The sequence below is a fragment of the Gasterosteus aculeatus genome, chromosome 14, assembly GCF_964276395.1.
Source record: "Gasterosteus aculeatus chromosome 14, fGasAcu3.hap1.1, whole genome shotgun sequence".
Taxonomy (NCBI): Eukaryota; Metazoa; Chordata; class Actinopteri; order Perciformes; family Gasterosteidae; genus Gasterosteus; species Gasterosteus aculeatus.
Window position 1 is genome coordinate 13,410,079 of NC_135702.1, and position 25,358 is coordinate 13,435,436.

Here is a 25,358-nt window from a genome sequence, read left to right on the forward strand (position 1 = left end):
GCAGGACTGAAGGCCCTGCAGCCCCCTTCCCCCAAACCACCACCCACTGCTTTATTCCATCAGACCAGTGTAATTAACAAAGAATCAGGAGATGTGGGTCCGGATGGGGCCTGAACCCAATGAGGGACACAGGGGATGACAGTGGCCCCCGGGGGGGGGGCGCAGGGATACTCCCACACAGGGTCATGGGAGGACCCGGGTCACATTCACTGGTTGCTTTAGCTTACTTTGATACTGTGTGGAGGAGGTTTAAAACCCAGCGTGACAAGACGAGGGCTTCGACTAAATAAAGGCCGCTGCCATGTGCTTTCTTTGCCATTTATTTGCCATTATTAATATTATCCCTGCCAGGGGACGCACGTAATAGGTCAGTGTTTGTCTATGAGCAAGTGGGAGTTCCCCCCGGTGGCCATCCACGACTAATCTGCAGCCTAAAACTGCATAATGTTTTTGAACTCTGTTGTTTAGCTAACGTAACCGCTAAGCACGGGTGCTGCAGAGTACCTCTCGGATGCTAATATCTATTGAATGGTGGAACTCCAGGCCTCTGACAGACCTACCAGCACACACGCTGCTGTATCGGCTCACTTTTAATGTTTTGAACCGTGTGCATGGCTAAGGGATAACGCAGCTACTAGTTAGCATACTGCTAACTGGGCTGACACATTTGGAGTTTGGTTTTAAATGAAGTGGGATTCCTGATGTGTGAGTGCAGCTGTTATTGTAAAATAAACACTTGGTTTGTATGTATCACATCAATATAATATATAAGTGTGAGCTTTTGCTCTGCAGACTCGATTTAAGTCCAAAGACGAGTTCAAAGAAAACAGGTAAAAGTGATAAGCCAGTTCCCGATTCTCAAGTTGAATCAACACGGTCCAGCACCAACACTTTGAGTGATCTTCTTGGGAAAAGAAATCTGAGTAATGAATGCTCAGTACATTGAGAACATATGTCTGATTACACTGCTACTCTGCCCTGCAAGTGAAGCTATAAAGCTCCAAACAAGTGGTGCATTTATCCACCACGTTTTGTTCAAATACTTGGAACTCTGATGGTCATAGGAGCGACATGATCATACTGCAAAGGCTCTTCGGGGAGGTCCTCTGCAGGTTTTGATACTTTTATAATCATATTGGAGTGTGATTTTAGGTGCAGTACTACTAAGCTCCAAGTCCTGAATGAGCCAATCTATTATAGAAATATGAATATCAGTTGAATGTTGTTTTTCTTGGTTATAGCTGAAGGCAATAGTGATGTAAAAAAAGAAAAAGGTATCCAGACAAGCAAAGTTGCTCAGCAACACTGTGGCTCTGAGAGAACAATCCCACATTGGGTAAATGTCAACAGTGCAGTGGATTCTTAACATGCAGCTTGGTAAATCATTCCACTGTTATCTTTAAATCAAAGAAGAACCGAGCATCTTCAGAAACACCTCATCTCCAGCTTCCTTCAGCTCACACACGGCCATAGTTACCTGGGTTGAAAAGGACTATCGCTCGAAGGCACCCCAACTCCGTCTTATCCATCTGCATGTCCCTCATCTTTGACACCAGCTCTGTGAGCACTCTGCACAAAAGAGACAACATCAAAAGGTGCGTCAGAGCTGTGGTCGATTCCCAATCAAACCCTTTCGTCATATTATGGTGTTACATCAGATAACACGGGTACCAGGGATGTCAAGATCATTTCTTTTGTTTTTGTGAACAAGAGCTCTGTGTGCGCCATGTGAATTATCCACATCCAGACGGGCACGTTAAAAATAGGGTTTAATGACCGTCTATCCAGCTCAAATCTGTACACAAAAAAAATAATAAAAAACACACTCATGCACATGTAGGCGCGTAGGAGCCGTTTACAACCCTGCACAAAGCCATTATGTTTAGTACGTGGTTTAAAGAGAGGAAAAGCCACAGTGTAAACACAAGCTGCGTGTGACATCATCGCGTCGGTGAGCCGAGTCTCTCGAACTCCTCACCCCTCTTTGACTCGGTCACACCCTCCTCGTCTGCTCTCTCACTCTATTTCTGCCCCCTCCCCCTCCTTCCCTGCGATAGTAAAGTCAATTGTGGCTCTCAGCTCCTTCTAATTCAATTCTTTCCAAGGAGGAACAATGGGGCTGGAGAAAAAAAAAGAAAAAGAAGACTCAAGTGTTTAAGTTAATCAGCGTCTTAACTTGTATGGCGAGAGGGAGGGAGGGAGGGAGACACTATCGGCTCCCTGCATCTTAATGCCTGCCACAGTTACTGCCACAGATGGGATATGTCCCGTGGCTGTGAGCGACCCATGAGAGGCTCGAGAGATAGAGACAGGCTGCCGGCTTCCCTTTGAGAAGCTTCCGCATGGATCTGTTTCATTTTTACAATTCGGTCTGGTGTTTCTGTGGTTTCCCTTGCGTGTACATATTCACAGTTTGATCTACTGGAATCGATCGATAGTTCTCGTCTTGATTTGCCTTTCGCGGTGCCTTTGCCAGTGAGCTGTTGATGTTTCAGTGGAAGAAACCCACATGATTCTTCCTTCAGTAGTCAATACATGATTTGTTAAGGCTTTATAGATCATTAACACATTATTAATAATGGTTGGGCTTCTTACAGCAACTTATGTCGCCGGAGTGCATACACAAGTTTTCTGCGAGCATTATGGCATTACCATTGAAGTTTCATTGACTGTATACTCATTGATGCAAGATTGATTGCAACAGTAAGAAAACATCATCTGTGTCTTATATTTACCTAAAATGTTGCCACTTTCAAACAAGGCTCACCTACTGATTGATAAAACATTTATAATTAATTAACATCAGCAAAACCTTTCGTTACAATTTATGAAAATGCTAATAAGATATTATCGCTTTCTAATGAGTCTGGGTATATATGTTTAAAGTAGTAAATAATAATGCTGTATGAATGCTTAATAAATCATTAACAAGCCAATGTCGTTAGCCAAAGAACATATTTTTCCAAATCTGGTAATGTTATGCTTTATACATAATTTATTAATGAACTATTAACCACTAATCCAGCCACTACTTTACTAATTCATAAACCACTAGTTCATTGATATAATTCAAAGTGACGGCTGAAGTTTGCCCTTGCATGTCCGTATGAACACAATTTGATAAAAGTCCAGTAGTATGGAGTGAGGACCTGTCAAAGATGGCCCCCACCCCGGCGCTGTGGGCGCTGTTGCGGTGGACGTGCAGCCCGGTCGCCAGCAGGATCCCGTCTTTGATCGATATCGAGCGGTGCGAAAACGACGCGATGAGAAGTTCGTTCCAGCCTGTGGCAGAGACGGGGAGAAGGATCCAGGGAGAAAGGATGAGCACAAGAAAGAAAAAGAGGGAGAGAGAAAAAAACAACAGGCAAATCCCGGTACAAAAGTTCACACAGCATTCAGGCAAAATGAAACTGACAACAAAAGGGGGGAGGGGGGGGGGGGGGGTTCCAATGAATCAATTAGGCCGCGCGGTGAGAGCGTGCAGCTTTCTCAGGCATGGGGTTATTACCAAGACGTTTGAATCACGCGTTCTGGGGAGACAAGCGTGTAAAGGGGATGAACTGCGCCTGCCACCACGATGAAGGCGGCGGGCTTGACGCGCCAAAGCAGGGGCCTGACGCGGGGGAAGCGGTGGAGACACGGCGACGACACCTTCTGAGCGACGGGGCTCCTTTAACTGTTCTGCCTGGCAACGCTCTCCTCTCCTCCCCAGAGTGGGAGTCGGGTATGAGAGGAGCCCGTGAAGCTTTTATCTCTGATACAGCAGAACCAAAGTGGTTATTTATAGAAAACCTGAGAGCCCAGCTCTCTCTCTCTCTCTCTCTCTCTCTGCTGACGTCTCTCCATCTTTGTGCTGAGGAGGACAAGTGACGGGAGGAGGTTTTCTCACAGGGTGTGTGATGGCAACCCCTCCATCCCCCCTCAAGGTGAATCTAGAATATATGTTAATATCGAGCGACAAGCAGGCGACGAGGGCGACGTGTTGAGAGAAACACCTTTGGTCCGTTACAGAAGAAGAGAAGTGACGGCTGAGTCACGGGCTTCTGAGCAGACACACAGGCGGAGCGAGCCGCTCTGACCTCGGCGGGTCCGACATCTCGCCTCAGTCACATGACGAGAAGCCGAGGTTTCTACCTCGATACACGGTCGGCACGGTGACACGGTGGTTGGCACGGTCGCCTCAAAACAAGAAGGCCCTGGGTTTAAACCCACCCAGCGGCCTTCCTGTCTCAGAAGAAACACAGTATTGTGAACGTGATTGATCGTTTATAATGAAAATATTTGTGGCAGACTGCTGCTCGGAATGCACAAAAAGTAGCTCTTTTATGTCGGGGGTTTGAATGCAGAGGCAGATCCCACAGCTCCAATTGCATCCTTTATGCAACTCAAGACTTTATGCAAATGGCATGTGTGCTCTTCATAGCGTCTCAGTTTTGCAGTGAACTAAATCAAGCTGAATCCTTTCATAACAACTGTGGTTTTATCTTTGTTTAGACACAAGAAGATTAAATCACATCCATGTGTACCCTCTGTTCACCACTGTGCCTGATGGATAATCATCCGGGTCGTCGTGGGGCGTTTGGAGGAGTCATTATGGAATAATAAGCGGCTTTTCATTTTCTCGTTGTTGACCGACCTGCTCGTAGAAGGATGACCTGGTCGTCCAGTGGCAGCTCAGAGAAGTGGGGGATCCTCTTGGCCCACTCCACCAGGGTGAAGAGCTGCTTGTCAGCCGCCTGACAGATATTTGTCACCGGGTCGTTAGGCTGTGGGGAAACACACAAACGGACACCAGTCAATCAAAGTGACAAATTTAGACGGACAACGGATGAAAGGAAAAGCTGGTCCACATTTACTTTTGCGTCTCTTATTTGGCTGCGAGCCTGGTGTCGGCTCGCGCCAGCTATCAACGCACACGCACGCGCACACTTAACACATCAGGACTATGCTATGAATGATAAGCTCCTAAAGGGAGCAAGTAGCAACACTAAACAGACTGTGATGCTTTTCCCAGCTCGAGGAGGAAATACCTGCAGAGCTGCTGCAGAGAAAAAAAAATAAAAAAATCACCAAGCAGGATCTTTCTTTGGGGACCCTTTTAGTCGACGCACAAGTCCGCCTTTGAGGCGGGCGAGCGGAGCTCAAGAGGCCCCCCCCCCCCCCCCCCCCCCCCCGACACCTCACACACATAACAAGTTGAGCTCCACTGGGACTCATCAGCCAACTCTAATGTGCAATGGTGTTCATATTTACTCACAGTAAAACATACACATGACATTATCCATCAGCCAATGCAATAACCGGAAATAGTGACGTATAGTTAGTGATACCACTTATATTTTAAGTTCATTGTTTGATTGATTATTATTCTGCTAAACGATGAAAGTGAGCAGTTCTCCGCGGTGGATCGGCCCGTCTAAAGGACGTCAGAGTGGGTTGTGTTCAGAATTAGAGTGCTGACTGTCTCCTCTGTGAAATAAAAAAGTGGGCCAAGGAGAAAGCTTCAATCCCTCATTGATCTCTCTGCATTAGATGTATTAGGCCTCGCCGAGAGAAGAGCATAAAAGCCGGAGTAAAGGCCAAAGCCAGATCTCAAGTGTGCATATCTATTATTTTAATGTATGCTACGTGTGTACGTTAAGAAAAAGGAGGGGGAAAAAGCGCCCCTCTTCTCTGGTTGGTTTTAAGTGTCATCTTAACGCTGAATGCACAGAACATGTGACCTCTTCAAGAACACATTTACATGAGATGAAAAGCTCCGACTCAAGCATACGCACATTTACCAGCGAGCCGCGCTGCATTGCAGAAAATACACTACGGAGTTCGCTCATCTTTAGTCTGCAGATGTTTTGTCCTCAATAAATCGAGATTCTAAAAAACACAGTTGAGCCAGAAGCTCGGCGTTCGCAGGAACAAATGAAAAGTGTAAGATCTCGGTTTTCTTAAGATCAGCTGGGCTGCTGCACCTGAGGAGCACTGTTTAAATCATCACTTCTGTGCTCGTCTTTCACCGTCACAAGGCAGCTCATTGGGAGCCGTTATCCTCCCATGAACTGTGGTGGAATACTAATGTGTACGTACAGTACGACTAACTGACTACTATGTAAATCCATCTGGGTAGAGGTTAAAAAAAAAAGAACAATACCATCCGTCTCTGTTGAGAAATCTATTTTCATCCCAGGAGCAAAAGCCTTGATGTGCGTGTGTGTAAACAAAGACTCTGCACACGCGTTGCTGCATAATTTGGAAAAAATCAAGGAAACATCTTTACATTCTAAGTATCCCTGTGTGCACTCGAAACCTCACCCCCCAAAAAAACAGCAACTTCTCCCCAAACTTTCTTGTGCTCAAATCCCCGTGATCGACGGTAAAAAGCTGGGAGGATCGGCGCATCGACGGCGTCTCTCCGGAGAAGATTAGTTCGAGATGAAGGAGAAGGCGTCCCTGCGCTCTCCTCTCGCAGCGCGCAGGCCAAAGAGCATCGCTCCCTACGGGCCGAGACTCACACTGACACAAAGCCTACACTGTTTATTGAGGGGGGGGGTTATACAGGGGAAGAAAACAGGCATCTTATGAATATTTCTGATCTCTGTGGGAGACGAGCACGGCGACAGATTTTAAAGCGAGCTGCGTTTGCACAAACCCCCCCCCCCCTCGTAGGGACACACGTCCCGGGGTTGTCGTTAAACACGGCGGGCCTCATGAATGTTGAATGGCGATCTTAGTCGTGTTTAGGCCGGCCTGCTTTCTTCCGCTCCTGCCCTGTGTGAGGTGACAGGGGGCCGAGGGGGGAGCTTACATAATCCTGCAGGCGTCACATTACTGTACTCACTGTTTAAGATGATGTTATCGGAGAGGGGGGGGGGGATCCAAATGGTAATATATCTCACAGCTTTAGAATAGGGAGCTTGTGGAAGACATGAAACTAGAGAGAGAAAGCTGGGCCTCTTTAGCATCTCTAAATGCCACCAAAACAGCAAAGAGAGGAAGAGTCTTCGTCCCAGCCAATCAGGAAAGGCGCCCCCCACCATGGTCAATCGCCCCCATAACTGGCCGGGGTTGCATACTTTCCTATGAAATTTTCAGCGCTCTCCGAGAGGGAGACGACTGAGATTTACCTTTTCAATTTTTCATTCCTCAGCTCGGATCAGACTGCGCTGGCGTGACAGGCGAGCGAAACTGGGGTACTCGTGCGGACCGGTGGGAAAACGAGTTACTCGAGTGTCCCACATCTTTAGAACTAACATTTGAAAAAAGAATCAAATTAAACAAGGTTCTTTTATGCTGGATGAGTCATCTACTAATTACCGTCTAAGTAGCAGAAAGGCTTCCTGCCCTGAGCTCGGGGGAAAGATAGCAAACTACATTTTTAGAAAAGTGAGGTCGCACCTCTTCTCCTCGTCATGAGATCTGCTCCCCCCCGTCCGACTGGCAGCGCATTACTGACGCATGTTTGACTCCTCTTCTAGGTCGCCAAGAGATAAACTCACTTCATTCACCCCGGCCATTAGGCAGTGACTGGTGAACTATTCATGGCGTACACTCATGGCCCTGTGATTAATTACAGCACGGGGCGCTGCTTCTCAATGGAGGCTGACCCTCTGCCAACATGCAGCGGCTTCAGGGTGGCAGACTCCTAGTTTCACCTCTGAATGTGTGCGTGGATGGTTGTTTGTCTCTGTGTGCCCCCCTGCCATTGTCCATGGGGATTACTGTCTCCCGCCCCATGCTAGCTGGTATTGACTCCACCCCCTTCCCTCCACTCCTATGTGACCCTATAAATACAAGCGGTATAGACACTTGACTGATGACTGACTGAGTGATTTTAAACAAATAGTATGAACACATAACACATGAATGACGAGAGGAATGATGGGTCCCCGGTCAGCATGACCTGCACAGTCCGGATCCATTTGGGTGGATGTCACCATGTGGATCCTGGTGTCAATAGAGGCGGCTCCGTTCTGTACATACGTGTGTTTGTGCGGCGGGCACCGAGAGACGCGCCAGGGCTGTGCCAAAAAAACCACACTCAGTGCATTAGTGTGTCTGAGCATCCAGCCGATCCCCCGTGAAACCCCCCCGCCCCGCCCCCTTCTCCCGCTCCCTAATGTCAGGGCTCATCTCCTACATTTCCATCTGCCTCCCCCCCAAAATAGCTCCCATTTACTCACATAACAGCCCTCACTTTTCTACCTTCACTTCATAGGACACTTCCATCCCCTGGAGCAGATGAATCCCAGAAGAAGTCCTCCCTCCCCCTCCTCCAGTCTCTGTTCCCCTCCCTCCCTCCCTCCTTTGCTGGGCCGCCGCGCAGCTCCCCTGTTTCTCATGTTGCAGCAGAATTCCTGAGGAAGCTGAGGCTTTGTGGGAAGCTTTCAGGAACAGTCTGCCTGTTGCATTATTCATCACTGTTTAAAAGACAGCCCTCAGTGCCCAGCCGATACGAAAGGGGGAGAGGGGGGGGGGGGGGTGTGAACAGCTGAGCGAAGGAGATACTGCAAGGTGCACAGGTAAAGCAGCACTGCAGACTACAAGCAGCCACCTCCAAAGGGACTGAAAGACGGAGGACAAACGGTAACCGCGGCGATCTTTACCGGCTGACAGAGGAGACGCTCCTCAAGCAGCAAGTATAATCACACGATGAGCACCACGACCGCACTGCAACATGACAAATATGTAAATAGATGCTAACCTGTCAGCACGCAAACCAGGAGGTAACTGTTTCCTTCTAAAAAAGTGTCTTAAACTTCCATTCTCTCAGCTAGCCACCAGAGGGCGACTCCAATAGTTGCAAAAAAAGCTTTTTTGCAAAACACCTTTTCACAGGTTGTTTTCAGTTCATGCAAAAAAAGAAAAGAAAAACTAGCATGGCGACAGCCCAAATGTCCACAAACCAATGGCTGAGGTCACGGATGACTGCATTCCTTTTTTTACATACACACTATGATACAGTGTGCCTTAACTCTGCAATTTAAAAGTGAGATATACTACATGCAGCTGGAAGGTTGAGACCACATGTGGACAATGGTGGGACCGCTCCAGGAAGATTTGGGAGAGCAGAAAAAAAAAAAGCATGAGCCATAAATCTGAAAAACATTTAGCTTTCTCCTCCATGAGCGTACAGCGGTGCAGTTGAACCCAGTCAAGAGTCCTGTACCATTACGTATTAGTTCTTAACAATGCATTGCGTTTCTTTCCCCATAGTAATTCCAATAGAAAAACAACATTACACAATCCATCCCCATTAACCAACAACCCAAATCAGAAGCTTTAAGGCACAGTTGTGTGCTGCATGGTTTCAACACTGAGCAATCGCAGAAGGACAGCGTGTGAGTATTTGGGGAAAGGGAATGATGGGAGGGGGAGGGGGGGGGGGGGGGAAGCCCACTCACCGAATTGGATGGCACGCCGAGGTTGGTCTCGATGTAGGTCTCCGTTTTGGGTTCCACCGCCTGCTCGGCCTCCAGAATCTTCTCCACGGGCATGTCCTCGTTGGCGCAGCTGGAGGACTCTACCTCGCTCTCGTTTCTCTCCTTGGCTCGCTGGCGCTCCTCCTGAACGGCTGCATGTAACAAAACTGGTTCCGGTCACTACTGCTGTTTTTGGTTTTGTTTTAGTGCTTTTACAGCGGGCTGACTGATACGGTTTCATGTTTATAGAATGCCAATATACTGCAGTTAGTGGCATCTGATAAAAACAACTCAATGTATGAAGTGTTATGTATTTAACGCTGTTATTTGTCTGCAGGGCACCTACTTTCAAATTCTCTAAACAAACAGATTCAGTGTGAAGTCTGCAGAATGGATTGTAAAACATAATTTCATCCATCATTTGTGAGAAAAACGTAGTGTGGCGGCTGTCACTTTTTCTTTTCTACAATGACAATGTCTGGTTTGAGATAATGAACACAACTTAAACTCCACTGGGAACCAAACTGGAATCTTCCCTACGATTAGACATCATCATTGTGTTCCCTTGCCTGCTACAGGCGTTGTGTACCCAGTCAATGGTGACATGACCCAATGTGCTTTCTGCAAGTAAGCATGTCCAAGAGTTCCGGCCTTAATAATTGCTTCTTCTGACCTAAAGCTCGACATAATGCACAAAACTAGCGTGGAGGTGTTTTTCTGTGTTGAGTGTAAAAATAAAAAATAAACGTTTGTAGCATAAGATTGCCGGCTCTGCTGATTGGCTTGGCGGAGGAGACACAGGAAGTGGTTTGTGTGCCGAGCAGACACCGAGACTCACTGCGGCGGAGGCAAAAGAAACCGCAGCTCCGCCCCCATGCAGGAAAAGCTGTGTGTATGTATGTGTGTGCGTTTTGTCTTTTCATAACGCTATAATTTACTTAACCACAGAAATAAAAGTGCTGCGTTTTTTTTTATTTTATAGGTTCGTCCTGCGCACACATAAGGAAAAAAAAAAGTAAAAGTTTGTGAAACGATGTGTTGGATGATAAAGTGCTTTGGTAAACGGGACGTTGACATGCTAGCTTACGTACACACCTGGGGAACCGTCCCAGCGCGCACACACACACACAATAATCTGTCTGATCTGTTCCAAGTCCTGAATCAGAGGCCAGGGTCTTGTTGTGGGGGGAGGGGGGTTGTTGGAAGAGGAGAGGGGAAAGGGGCCCCATTTTAGAGGAACTGCTGTCTGGCGGTGGAGGTCAGCCCAAGGGCAGAATGCTTGTGTTGGAGTCAGCGAGAGGTGAGGAGGGCTGAAATCATGTTAGCTTTATTCCGCCTCCACGTCGTCGTCGTCCTCCTCCTCTCCCGACTGGGAGGGCATAAATTCATTTAATCCTGTTTTTCAATAGATTCGCTTACCCTTTTGGGCTACTGCTGTTCTCTCACCGCGGCCCTCGAGGTACAGTGTTGGTGGGGGGGGGTGGTGGGCTTAGGCAGAGAGGCGGTAAATTATGATATCCTTGAAAGGAGTAAAATGGCCTAACAATGATAAAAATAATAAGGGGGGAAGGGAGGGGAGGCCAAGTAAAGGTCAAGACAAATTGGCCTTGGATTAAAAATAGCTTCACCCCAGTTCTTGTGCACACCTGGTTCACACCCCCTCCGCCCCGCACCACCGATTCACTCCGTATCTGCATCCTGTGGCCGCGTGGCGCCCGTGAAGGGGAGGGGCACCGATTGATCCGTTCAATGTGTGAAAGGGTGCTTACCAGCACTGCTGAGAGCGCTCATATTTTTTTAACAGCCTCGTGAGGTGTTAAAACTCACACCTCACTGCCAGTGAACCCCCCCCCCACCCTCCCCGATCATTCCTCAAGGTGCCTCTTTGTGTCCAATAATCACACGAGGGATTCAACTCGGAGAGCCTTCTTCAGTGCAGGGAAGCGATCGGGACTTCTCCAGTGAAAAGGCTTCCTCCTCACATAACCAGTGTGTCCTACATGACGCCTTTACGTTTTTGATACGAGGGCCTCTTTGGTATTTGGGTTTGCCCTCGCACTCGCTAGATTCTCTTAGCGCCTTCATTTCTAAAAAGCCACCCCGAGCCACTAGAAATCGAGTCGTGGAGGATTCAAACTGAGCGGTATGAGTTGTTAGGCTAGGATCAATCACAAACTACCTCTCCTCCGCTGAGACAAGCTATAAATGTGACGTGATGCCTTGTTAAAGTACTCATCAGCTGGCCTCCCCCGGGAACGCTGACCAAGGTAAGACTGTCCTTCATAAGATAATTATTTCGTTGGCCTATTTTAAACTCATTGGACGTGGAAGTTGCAAGAAGGAGGTTTAAAAGCTCAATGTCGGAGGACTTGTAGCGGAGAGGGACTCCAGCATGACATTCACGGTAGTCACACCTTAAATGTCACAGTTGAGGACAGGCTGTACTATGAGAGGACGGGGTTTCTGTACTATGAGAAGAGTCATTTAAGTTTGCAGGAACGTTGCATCATGAACAACTCCTTTCAAACTATCGATAATGCACTGGTTGCTGTGCTGCTGTCCTCCTCCCAGAGGTTTAGAAACCACACTTGCTAAAGAAGACTAAAGATGTGATTTCAAAGCGAATGTTTAATGAGTGGCCTCGTCCTCCGCGGTCGCATGTTCTGTACATGTGGGCTCGCCGTGCGACTGATTAGGTCCCTGCGTCCTTTCGCAGCGGTAGGCGCGGCCCATCGGCGGCCTCTAATTTGAGAGATGCGCTGCACGCTTTCCCCCCCATGCCGTACAAAACAATATGATATCCAATATGACTGAGTTGGGCTTTTTCAGTATCTTAAGCACAAGAAATCTGTTGTTTGTGGGAGCGAGTGTGTTCACCGCGGATCGCCAGGCAGTCCCACGCAAACGTCGAGTTCATGCAAGTAATCGGGAGTGCGAGGGCGCCACTGGTATGTTTTCATTTCTCTGCCAGGTCTCACGGAGCCCCGCTCGGCAACCAGCACGCCGGCGTTCCTGTAGCTGGTACGGCCAAACGCATCATTTCCTTTCAAAAGAAGTGCTTGAAGGAGAAGTCTCCTTTGAAGAGGGGCGAGACGGCAGAGCCAATGGCTGCAACGCACTGCGTATGATGTATTAAAGTATTGCTGGAAGTTTACGTGTAATAATTAGATACAGGTGCTTCACTTCTAGGAAGCCAGAGAAAAGTCACGTCTCCGGTGCGCCACATTTGCCCCTCTGCATACAGTTTCATCATGTCCACTTTTAACCCACATTGAACTGACGGAGCCACAACGTGTGCACGGTGAAAATGTCTACGTGGATTAGTAGATACGTGAGGGGTGGTGGGTAAGTGGGACTTTATCCTCTACGGTATGTGCTGTACCTTCTCTCTTCATGCCCATGGCTAAACACTTTTGGTAGCGGCAGTACTGGCAGCGGTTCCTCTGGCGCTTGTCGATGACACAGTTCTTGTTGTCGCGGCAGGTGTAGGTGAGGTCTTTGCGTACCGTCCGCTTGAAAAACCCTTTGCAGCCCTCGCAGCTGTAAACCCCGTAGTGTTTACCTGTGGAGGGGGGGGGGGGGGGGGGGATGGTTCGTCAAAAAGAACAACAGTGGGATCTGTGATGGAGAAACACATCAGAAACGTACAAAGCCTCCGAGCACTGTTAAATAAAGCGGGATTTGCTACTCAACAATGTTTTGATTCCCCCCCCCCCCCCGCACCCGTCATCGGTTTCCTTTCTCATCCGTGATAAAGGCCATTTCCTGCCTCTCGATGTCAGTTTCGGTCATGGGCCTTCTGCACATGCTGCTGTGTGCAGTTTCTCAGGAGCGGCTTCTTTCCGGCCTCCTCGACATCCATCCTAGAACTGACTGACTGTTGTCCTTCCACAGCAAAGGAAGTGCGGCGCATTGCTCTGCCAGAGGGGCTGTCCTCTGACCGGAGCTCTTCCGAGGAGGTTTCTCGGTGCGGTCAGAGCCCCAGCTTGAGGGAGGAGCTGCATAGGCCCAGCTGTTGAGATTATTTTTGTACTTTCTCCCACGATGCCACCCTAAATCTTACATGATTCCTGGTGTGGCTGCGACTCATGTCCCCTTTTAGATAGTTACCTCAAATGAACTCCCATCTTTAGAACCTGAGTATATTTATAGGGTCGAATAATTCAACCTCACACACTTTTACACTGTGCACCCTTCACACGGCTTTCCATGCTGACGCCGCACCGGGTCGCGCGGCGGGCGCCTCTCACCTGAGGATCGGTCGCCGCAGATGGCGCAGATGTGTTTGGTGAGCGACAGGACCGTGCCAGAGGGCTGGGCGGGCACCTTCATCACGCCGTTGAGGCCCAGCGGGGGCTTGATGTCCTCCGTGCTGCTGACCGAGTTCATCGGGGAGTTCAGCTGGAACATCAACACACACAAAACACAAACAGACGACCGGTCACAATGCAGAAGTGATACAGAAACGCACGCGCCTTAGCACAGTTAGCGCATGACTTCTATCTATTGGGTGCGGGCTAGAGGAGTGCTTGAATGCACGCACAACTAGATCTGGACACTCAATGCAGATGGTTTCCTCACTCGGGTTTCTGATCTAAATCTGGCACAGCAGGATCCCGCACCGCTCCGGCCCGGCTTGTCTTTTATTCATGCCCCAGACAAGCCCCGCTTGCTCCCCAAATGTTCGGCGCTAGCATAAGTCCTGCAAAATTCAACAGTACAGCGGAATAAAGAGGCGGCATTTGTTTTAGCGGCGGTGAGAGCTGCAGCCCAGAGTCGGTGTTACGTTTCTGCCTCCCTCCCTCCCAAAGTGACCTGTGATTTTAAAGGGGAGAGCGAAAGGAGGCTAAGTATCCTAACTAGCACCATGCTGGGAGGATGAGGAGGGTCATACTAAAACACTAGATGTAGCAAATGAGACAGGAGCCTTTGAAGCTCGCGATTGGCACCATCCTGTTAAAGGGAAGAAGTGGACATTGCACCTGGGGCAGAAAAGGTTGAATACACAACTAATAAATAAGGCTAAATTCATTTAAGGAGAAACTTTACCAGGGGCTCGAGTTAACGAAGATGTGTATTTTTTTGGACTGTTTTCTGACTATAAACTATTATATTAAAAAAAGCATGCACGTGATTTAGCGTGTGTGAGAATGTGAGAAATGATGACACCACCTCAGCAATTTACTAGAACAACTTAGAACATCCCTGGCCTACGTATACGACATAAATCTCCTCCAGAGCCACAGACGACATCCACCACTGTTTTATTAAGTATGATACGCTAAAACCTGTTTGGGCGTATAAACTTTTGTTGGGCAAACAAGTAGTACAGATTTTCTGATATAATTATGGCGTATTTGACTCTCATAATTGACATCATGCTTTATTGAAGAAAACTTGAAACTAGAGATAGAACCATAAACTCATGTTTACAGTGTTTACTGAGTTAGTCCATCAAGAGAAAAGTGGGGTCAATTTCCCATATACTTCTACATAATCTGACTCCTTTCTACAGTCGCCCCCTGGTGGCCATCAGAGAGAATGCAAGTTCAGGGCACTTCGGCATTAGCTTTACCGTCTGATGCAGACTCAGATACACTACATGGACGTGCATTTGTACACACAGGAATGTACACACACTCTCTGCCGTGGCTCCTCGCATTCCAATTCACCTCACACTTGGATTTTTGATTCCTTTTAAATGGCTTAAAAGTCAAAAAAGAGATGTCCTTGCTTGAAGCTAGGATCCATGGATCGCTTCCATTGAATGACGTTCTCCAAACACGTGGTGCTTTACCATCACATCAAACTGATAATTTGAGATGCCGTCGACGTCCTGCCGCGTGACATAATTCAACTTGGCATGTGTGGTGTCATGGTAACTTTTAGGATTTTTTAACATATAAAGCTGATGCCGGTTTGAGTGTGTTGGTTTCGGCGGGTTGAAAAGGTTAAAGAAAGCCCACCGCCACATGAGACTGTTTGATTCACACCCCGACACCCCCACCGGCCTGCTCTTCACACCGCGTTTACACAAGTACACACTGAACTGTACGCAAACACACACGCAAAGCTTAAGCTTGGGGAGAAAAAAAAAAGATTATTTTATTACGCTGCAGAGCTTTCTCCCTGGTATTTTACACATAATTGTATTATTATTATTACCAAGGAGGGCATCATTTTCATACATCACAGGAGAAGCCAAGGTTTATGTTAACTAAGGGTGTTATTTGTCATCAAATGTGCACCATTTCAATGTATCCAGACAGGAAGAGGCATTATTCCAATCATATCTTGGCCAAATACGGCCTTTCTTGCGAGTAAGACTAAGTAAGAGATTTCTGTGCAGCACACCAAAAAAGATGATGACAAAAAAGCATCATTGTGTGTTTAGAACCAGCTGCAACAGCATGCGCACAAACACACACACACTTCTCTGCACATTTGCCCACACAAACACACAGCATGAGGTCTTACCTCAGTCAAATGTCTGATTTAATTTTGATTTAGTTTTCTCCTGTGCAGTTTCTACCAAACCTCCCGTCTGTGAGCCCACGGTGCTTTTCCTGTCAGGGAATCTATTTTTGGTAAACCTGCAACTCAATCCCTGCAACTCCTTGGTGGGGTAGGCTAACTTTTTTTTTTTTGGGGGGGGGGGACTTTCTTTCTCTTCTGCCCCATGGTGGAGGAGGAAAGGAAGGGGGGATTAAAGTGGCTCAGCATGGGTTCTGGAAATAGAATACATGCGCCCTCCCCTTGGAACACACACACATGTGACCCGTCGCTGGGAAAAATGCCAGCTGCGTGCTCCTCAACGCTCTTTTACATACATTTATTTATTTCTAGAGGAGCAAAGGGCTCCGATTCAAAACTTTTAACAGACCGAGAGAAAGACAAACAAGAGCCGTTTCACATCGAGGACTGGAAAATGTGGCACACGAGATTTCCTGCAGCACAACGCACAGCGCGAGCGCCTGGAAGCGCTCCGGCTGAATAACTCTGAATAGCTGTTACGTAACGATCGGTACTTCCAGTGCAGAAACGATACATGTGATTACATGTCCCGTGCCGGTAAGAGCTGGCTGCAGCGTGCAGTAAGAGCTGGAATATTTCAGACGTGTTAACGGAGGACGGATTAATACTCTGAATGGAATGCAAACACACGGTGCAAAAAGAGCTGCTTCAAACTACCAATTATAGTCTTTGCCGATAAATCTATCCAGAATTCTAGTTTCCAGAGGCCACTGGGAATCTTCTCACATTTGAGTACCTGGAACCAGCAAATGTATGACTATTAGAATCAATTAGAGTCAATTAAGTATTGCTGTTTGTATTTTATATCCATCAAATCATTGATTAAAAAAACCCACAATGGAATCTTGAGATGAAAGGCAACAATCAGCGAGCCGTGTTATTGTGATAAAACAAATGGTTAATAAGCCATGATCTCACCAACAAACCATCAAACGGGCGCCGTTAGTCGGCCTGGTTCTCGGCGGCCTCCACAACCCTCCTTCTTTTTAATATATAGAACCCACGCTGGCTCCTTTTAAACCATTAGTATGCTGTGGCAGCACACAAGGTGGTGAAACAGAAAGCAAGCCTTCCCCCGGAGGGAGCAGGGGAGGAGAAGGCAGGAGGAGACAGCCCGGGCCTCTGCTTAAGACGGGCTTAGCTCGACTCAGGGAGTCAGAGCACAGACTCCGCTCAGGAAAGACACTTCAAACGGAGACTTCAAATCCGGGCCGGCGCACCACTCCTCGGCGCTTCAGAAGCATCTGCAGTTCAAGGGCACCTTTTCCAGGACGCCGAGAAAGTTCTCTTCGCAGTGTTCTTTCAGAACTCCTTCTGCTCCCCCCGCCCGCACCACCCCACCCCTAAAAAACAACTCCATCAACCCCCCAAACCCCCGAACCGTGAGTCATTTTTAACGTAGGCTATATGCCAGGAAAGTGCTGAGTGGACAGAATACAAATCCCGCGTTGTTACTTGGCGTCCGCCTCCTGAGAGGGGAGGACAGGGACGAGGTCGCTAACGTTGCGTCACCTTTTCACCTCGGGACACGACCGCTTCCTCCCCAAAAGCAAAACTCTAACTTTATTTACTTCTGCACCCTATCCATTTGGTTTGAACAAACTTTAATGTTTAGTGCTATTTGTAGGGGCTTGTGGGACAACTGTCAAACTGTGGCGTAAACTAACCCAAGAAAAAAAAGGAAATCGTGGTGGAAGTGGTGACCCGTCATTAAAGGCAGTATGAGTGAGCTCCTCAGTCGGGAGGTGAAAAGGTGTGTGCTACACGTATCCAATTCAGTTTTTTTGAGTCTCTTTTCAGCACTTATGAGGCACAAGCTCCCGCCTACATCTCAGCGCTACTAACGCCATCCACCACGCAGCGCCCACTTACATTATCAATTATAAAACCTGTTGCCTGAACGGCATTCCAAGAGGTAAATTAAAGCCCCCCTCTGCTCTCCAGATAAGACTTTGGAACAACCTCCGGCACTACCACAGGGATTCATTTCTGAGGGAGCTCTACGTGTAGCGACGGACCAAAGTTGCCCAAAGCTGAGAGAATGACTCATTAATTGTAATTGTATAATTGTAATAAAAAGTCTTAATTTATCTCTTCTCCTAAAATATGCATCTTCCCTAGAAGCTGAAATGCTACTATGACAGTACAGTTTTATTTGGACCAATTACTCTTTTACCATATTTTTGGATCTTACGTTTGGCTGTCAACAACAAAGGTGGAGTGACGACGTACCCTGACTCCATGGACCCGGCCCCACCACTGTGCTCAGTGTCCTTCTGTGATCGATGGCAGTGTTTCTACTGGCATTAGCAAGTCCTACAGCCATTAGCTGCCTCTCCATTTCCTTTGTCCAATAAGCGGTTAGCCTCCATTGTCCAACCCTAAATCTTAACGAGAGTATTCCACTGTCCACTGGAGTGTCCTCCAGCGGTTCATTGAAAATTGTCCAACACGGATCAAAGAGGGTTTTCAGATTACAAAATAGGATAATATTGAAATAGTATACATAAAAAAATATTCCTAAATAAGTTTCCCACAGGTGGAGGACATGTTGGGCCGTGTGACCACGGCCTCCCTCTCCCTCCCCCTACTAACAACCTGTTCATTGGCTGGCTGCTCTGTGTTCAGCGCATGTTGAAAGCAGGAGAAAGGCCAAGAGAAACTCCAGTTGACAAATATTCCAAGTGCACTGTATCTAAAGATAACATCCTATCCTTATCCTAAAAAAATCTTCTTTCAGAATATAATAGTAGAATAAGCTGTTTGCATGACCCACAGCAATTAATAGTATACTACGAGTCTGAATGTTAACATTCAACAATGTATCATAATGCTGAACGCTCCATGTGTGCTTCTCATGTGCCTTCACAGTTGCTGTGTTGACAGACGTCCATAACTCTAAGTTCTGTGCAATCGGTCCCATGGTTGGAGTCCATACACTTTGCAGACATGCCACGGCGAACACGTCTTTCCACAGGCTGTATTGAGTTACAGTAAGATCACACCGCCAGATGCAATTAAAAGCCATACAGCGATTATTCAGAGCGTTAGAAGAATGCCTGCTCCCCGAGGCATTTCAACCGCAGCGCCTCGAGCGTCCGTTAGGTGGCTGCTCTCTGAAACCTAACGCCAATCCCACCGTTTCTATCCCTCATAGCCGCCACCTCCTAAATGGCTGGTCTCCTGTGCGGCCCCAACCCCGCCGGGCCCCCGCGCTGTCACATTACATACATCGACTTTTCTCAAAGCCCGGCCTGCAGTCTCCCAAAGAAAGGTAATGGCGACCGCAAAGAAATACCTTTGGAAAGTACCTGTGCTGAGGCTGCCACAGGACGAGCTCTTTGCTGTATTTATTGATGTTCTTGTCGACCGGCCCTGCCTTCTGTGCTTCAGTGGCTTTTCACAAAGAAAAACTTCCCCCCGAAGTTTCAGAAATAAAAGCCTAATGGGGAAGAAAAGGAGATTTGCTTCCTTAACAGCTGGAACAGTTTTAATACAAAAACAGATGCGGGAAACCGGCTCCAACACAGTGACATTTTGAAATAAAATTGGCAACTTTGGTCGACAAAGATCTAAGAACTAAAGGAGCTGTGTACTAAATTAACGGTGCGGTCTCTTAAACTGCTTCTAATTGCTACCTGGAGACAGTCTTTGGCTAACAACATTCTTCTCCCCCGTCCATTTGAGGGTTGATTGACGTCGGAGAGCCTTAACCGTTCCCCTGGGACGCCACACACAGCCTCTTTGTGCGGCCATTAGAGCCGTGCCACCGTGATGTCATGCGGAGCGACTGCAGCGGGCTCCATCGAAGACCACAGCGGCGGAATGGACCTTTATTGCTCCCACACAGGAAGAGGCTGGGGTCCACTCCCCCCACCCCTCTTTCCCTTTTGAGTGTGTGTTGTGCTCCGGTCTCCTAGCGACCCTCGCCCAAATGCGACGTGCCCGGAGGCGGCGCATGACATCAGCGCCGATTCTCATTTAGAACTTATTAAAGCTGGTGTTGTGCGCAAGTTTCTACGGCGCATTGAAAGACGCTGGAGGCCTGTTGCTGGTTTAGGATTCCCAGCGAGGTTTCCATGGGACAGGGCGGAAAGCCAGAGGGCGTGCTTTTTTTTTTTTGACAGCCAGACAACTCTCACCATTGTCACTGGAAGTGCAAAATGTGTGTAATCCGTCCCAGATGCTCGGGGAGTTGCGGAGTCTGTGATGGAGAGACGGTCTGTATCGTCAGTGAGTTTAAGCCTGCGGACGCGACAACTGAAGCGTCTCATCCTATTGGACATCAGCAGTGGTTTGGCCGGGACATTCTTTAAATAAGATGACAAACACAATAATGGCGAAAGACAAAGTATGCAATTTCGCAATGTATTTCTGTCAAAATGAGTGTGTGTCCTTCATCAGAACAACGCAAAGGCCAGCTGCAGCGTAGCCAGCAGATACCCGGGACGCAAACAATAAACGCGACTAACCCAGAAGGACGCACAGCGCTTGTGTTGCTGGGTCTGGATGCTCAAGGAGAAGAAGTACTGTTGCTTGAGATAAAAGAACTGGCTGACGATAAAAGGAGAGTTTCTGTCTGTGGTTTGGCCGGCGCAGGATGTGAGATCTCGACGAGAAAGGGAGTTTTGTTCATTCCTTCTTCTGCTCTCATCTTGTTGTCATTTGCATCTTTGATGTGGTGGACAGTTAAGGCCCATTGTTTTGGCTTTTCTCATTGGATATCCCGCAAGTTTTAATGAGGACCATAGTGGGGGATTTCCACTGTGGGGTTTATATTCCTGTGAATCTAAAGAACTCTTTTTCTCCTTTGTTCTTTTACGAGGTCAGGTCTCGTCTCCTGCGTTTAACCTCCGAGCTGCGTTCTTCGCATCCTACCGCTGCCCTCGCTCGATCCGTCCGCAGCATCCACACTCTAAAGGCTCACATTGATAGCATCAAGTTTAACATTGTCAAGAAGAGATGGATTAAGTGATTTTTCGGATGCACATTGAGACTGTAACTACGTAGGGGTTTATATACACCTTAAGATGAAAAGGGAAACGAATGTACCAACGTTGGTACCGGTGGGAGTTGCAGGCTGGGTCAAATGTTTCAACCCTTCCCTGACACTAATAGAATAGTATAAGTATAGTACTTGACGGACACAGAGTATACATGTATATACATTCATTTCCCAACAATTTTAATGTGAAGGCTTGTGTATGAACATAAAATTAGGAAGGAACTATTGCAGAAAATAGTAAAAATGAGTAAAAACTAAAATTAGCATCATTAAAGAGTTTAAAATTGTTATCAGAAATATAAAAATTGTGACTGAAGCAATGCCAACTTGCATTACCGTCTGTAATAAATATTCAATTTTTACCCCAAAACTATAACCATTTTTTCTTGCCTTCAGTCTGACTGAGGAGTGAGAGATACGAATTTAACACACACTGGCTTATTGGAACGGGAGGGGAGCCTTAGCGTGACGGGTGTTGCCCATTTCCTCACCCTCACCAGCACGCACTAAACCGGAAAACTGCATTTGTATTTCTCGAAGGAAGACTACAGGTACTAAAATTTCAGTTATGGTTTTGGAAAAGGTATCTTTTTTTTGTTAAGGAGCTTATTTTAGGTTCACAGGTTGCAACCATTTGTCTATATTTGACAACTCAAAGAATGAAATGGTAAACAAGAGTAGAAATGAAAACTGGTGGTGGTAATGATCCTTTTGCACCAGCTGTTTCTGCAACTTCAAAAATCGCAGCAGTGATAACGAGTGGAAAGCACACAGGAGCCCCAGCACAAGGCTGAACACACGCTGTAATTACTGCACGTACCGCAGCACACAAACAGCTGTTACCTGCTTTTCCCACCGCTGTGCCAAAAGGGGCAGGACGGGCCCAGAGGAAGCCAGCATAAGTACACAGAAAACACAAGCTTTCGTGATACTTTTCATGATAGCCATAATTCAGACGTATTAGCCTGGTGCATCAGTATGTGTTAAGATCCCTAAAGCTCCCGTTTAAGATTTTTTGACAAGAGACGGCCTATCAGCTCTTAACAAGTGCTAGCGTCCGTCCTGCATACAGAGCGGCGCAGATGAAAGTGTCGGAATTAAAAAGTGTGGGGGAATCAGGATGGGGGAGGGGCGGTTGTGGGGGTCTTTCCAGCAATGAGAGAATGTCCGCCTTCTGAAAGTGCCCCTAATCCGCCCATAACTCCATTACACGTGGGACACTCTGCCGATAAGCCCAACAATAGCGATGAGAGAGAGAATCAAATAGCATCACGCTGACAAACACAATTATTTGCAAACACAAAAAAAAGGGGGTCCGTTTGCAGGGGGGCGGGGGGACAATTTCAATTTTAGATATGGCTACAGACAGAAACTGGGCCACTGCAGGCTTTGATGTCTTAATTGTGCGTGTTTTTTTTTATTCATACCAAAGAAACTGAGGCTTATTGATGAACAAAAACAGAGGAAGAGACCAGAAATGGAGATGGTGTGAAAGAGACATGCAATAAGAAATACAGGGAAAAGGGACAGCGAGAGGGAAGAAGAATGAAAGGATAGAGGAGACTGCTTTAATATGGCGTCAGCGAGTGACAAATGGGCCTCAGTCACAGGAGGGAGAGTGACAGAGCAAAGTACTGTGGAATCCCTGCTGAATGGGTCTTGATTAACTGTGGCATGGGGTCAAGCAGGGCCTCTGTCTGCTGGGGCCTGGCTTAGGAAAACTGTGTGTGTGTGTGTGTGTGTGTGTGCGCGCAACTGTAAGCGACTGAAATCTGCACTTCTGAGACGGCTGCACACTGTTTGAAAGGTAATAAGCTGCCACTATGGGGTTTTGTACGTTGTCATTCTTTTTTGTAACTAGTTAATGGAGATGATCATAATTGGACAGTGGAGGAGGGACTTTACATGGTAGTGGTAGCATAAAGCTTTATTCAGGAATCAGGAAACATTCATTGCCAAAATATGTCAAACATACAAGGAATTTGTCTTGGCGGTTGGTGCGTGACAGTAGACAGTGTAACAATAGACAACAAGACAGCAGTGCACAAGTAATAAAATAAAGTAAAATGAAATGCTAATGCAATGGGTTAGTAGAATAAGGCTATGGGTTAGTATAAAACAAGAGAATAAAGTTAGAAAAGAGAAAAAAATTTAAAATATTAAAGTTAAAAAATATTAAGCATAAAGTGCACTAGCGAACAAGTAACAAAGTGACGAGTGACGACAAAGTGAAAAATTGCAGTTAAAGTGACGTGTGCAGTGCGAAGGGGAGTGACCGGTGGAATGTTATAGTCAGTCAGTGGGGGACCGGGCTCTGTTGATGAGCCCGACTGCAGACGGGAAGAAACTGTTTGTGTGGCGGGAGGTCTTAGTCCTGATGGACCTCAGCCTCCTGCCAGATGGAAGGGGCACAAACAGTTTTTGTCCGGGGTGTGAGGGGTCGGCTACGATCTTTTTAGCTCGCTTCAGAGACCTGAAAGCGAACAAGTCCTGCAGGGACGGAAGTTTGCAGCCAATCACCCTCTCTGCAGAGCGGATGACACGCTGCAGCCTGCCCTTGTCCTTGGCTGTGGCTGCAGCGTACCAGACGGTGATGGAGGAGCAGAGGATGGACTCGATGATGGCCGTGTAGAAGTGGACCATCATCGTCTTTGGCAGGTTGAATTTCTTCAGCTGCCTCAGGAAGAACAACCTCTGCTGAGCCTTCTTGGTGATGGAGCTGATGTTCAGCTCCCACTTGAGGTCCTGGGTGATGATGGAGCCCAGGAAACGGAAGGAATCCACAATAGTGACGGGGGAGTCGCACAGGGTGATGGGGGAGGGTGGGGCTCTGTTCTGCCGGAAATCCACAACCATCTCCACTGTCTTTAGAGCGTTGAGCTCCAGGTTGTTCTGGCTGCACCACGACACCAGATGATCAGACTCCCTCCTGTAGGCGGACTCGTCCCCACCAGAGATTAGTCCAATGAGGGTGGTGTCATCCGCAAACTTCAGGAGCTTGACGGACTGGTGACTGGAGGTGCAGCTGTTGGTGTACAGGGAGAAGAGCAGAGGGGAAAGAACGCCGCCTTGGGGGGAACCGGTGCTGATGGTCCGAGAGGCTGAGACATGTTTCCCCAGCTTCACGTGCTGCTTCCTCTCAGACAGGAAGTCTGCGATCCACTTGCAGGTGGAGTCGGGCACGTGCAGCTGGGAGAGTTTGTCCTGCAGCAGAGACGGGATGATGGTGTTGAAGGCAGAGCTGAAGTCCACAAACAGGATCCTGGCGTAGGTTCCTGGGGAGTCCAGATGCTGGAGGATGTAGTGGAGGGCCATGTTGACATCATCGTCCACAGACATGTTGGCTCTGTAGGCGAACTGCAGGGGGTCGGTGAGGGACTTCAGGTGGGTCAGGATTAGCCGTTCAAAAGACTTCATGACTACAGAGGTCAGGGCGACAGGCCTGTAGTCATTGAGTCCTGTGATCCTGGGCTTCTCGGGAACAGGGATGATGGTGGAGGCCTTGAAGCAGGCTGGTACGTGGCATGTCTCCAGGGAGGTGTTGAAGATGTCAGTGAACACCGGAGACAGCTGGTCAGCACAATGCTTCAGGGTGTGAGGGGAAACGGAGTCCGGACCGGCTGCCTTACGGGGATTTTGTCTTTTAAAGAGCGTCTCTCTCCAGAATAGAGAGGGTCGTTTCGAATCTGCAGTAGAACTCGTTCAGCTCGTCTGCCAGGCGGAGGTTATTCATGGAGTGGGGGTTTTTTGGCTTGTAGTTGGTGAGGTGTTTGAGGCCTCTCCAAACCGAAGCAGAGTCACTTGCTGAGAACTGTTGTTGGAGTTTCTCAGAGTACAGTCGTTTAGCATCTCTCACCTTGCCTTGCTATTTTGACTCTGTGTACCAATCTTTGTCCCCACTCCTAAATGCCTGATCCTTCTGCAGGCGTAGTGTTCTGAGTTCCGCTGTGAACCAGGGATTGTCGTTGTTGTAACTCACCATGCTGCATGATGGTACACAGCTGTCCTCACAGAATTGTCGGATGCACTTTAAATGGACCATAATATAATGCAGTTTTGATGATGACTTCAAACCAGACACCATAAACTCATGTTTACAATGTTTACTGGTAATAATCAAGAGAGAAGTAGAGTCATTTGCTCAAAACCTGATATAAAATCCCTTTGTTGCAGCACTCAAATCTTCCCAAAGCTTGCAAAACTGCAATCTTCCACTTCAACCCAACATGTAACATTCAAACTAATTAACTAACATGATCTAACTCAGACAAAGTAGCACGCCAGGGGCTCTTATAGTCTAAAACCATCCAACTTGTGATGGATGAGGTCAGGTTAATCGTGTCCCGGAGCTGGGGTGTCAGTAACAAAATGAGAAATGTACTTTTCCCATCCGTGGGTCTGTCACG

General features: G+C 47.6%; 1 protein-coding gene across 2 annotated transcripts in view; it reads right to left on the reverse strand.

Moving 5' to 3' along the window:
- The window catches only part of rxraa (retinoid X receptor, alpha a), a 76,039-nt gene that overhangs the window by 3,999 nt on the left and 46,682 nt on the right, over nt 1-25,358 (reverse strand). Inside the window, exons 4-9 of one of the 2 annotated variants that reach the window (XM_040198293.2) lie at nt 13,664-13,814; nt 12,796-12,975; nt 9,396-9,565; nt 4,637-4,766; nt 3,150-3,282; nt 1,478-1,569 (exon numbers count right to left, since the gene is read on the reverse strand). In XM_040198293.2, the coding sequence (XP_040054227.1) occupies nt 1,478-1,569; nt 3,150-3,282; nt 4,637-4,766; nt 9,396-9,565; nt 12,796-12,975; nt 13,664-13,814 (856 nt within the window). Of the gene's footprint in view, nt 1-1,477; nt 1,570-3,149; nt 3,283-4,636; nt 4,767-9,395; nt 9,581-12,795; nt 12,976-13,663; nt 13,815-25,358 lie in introns of both variants that reach the window. The other variant, XM_040198290.2, reaches the window with a different exon arrangement.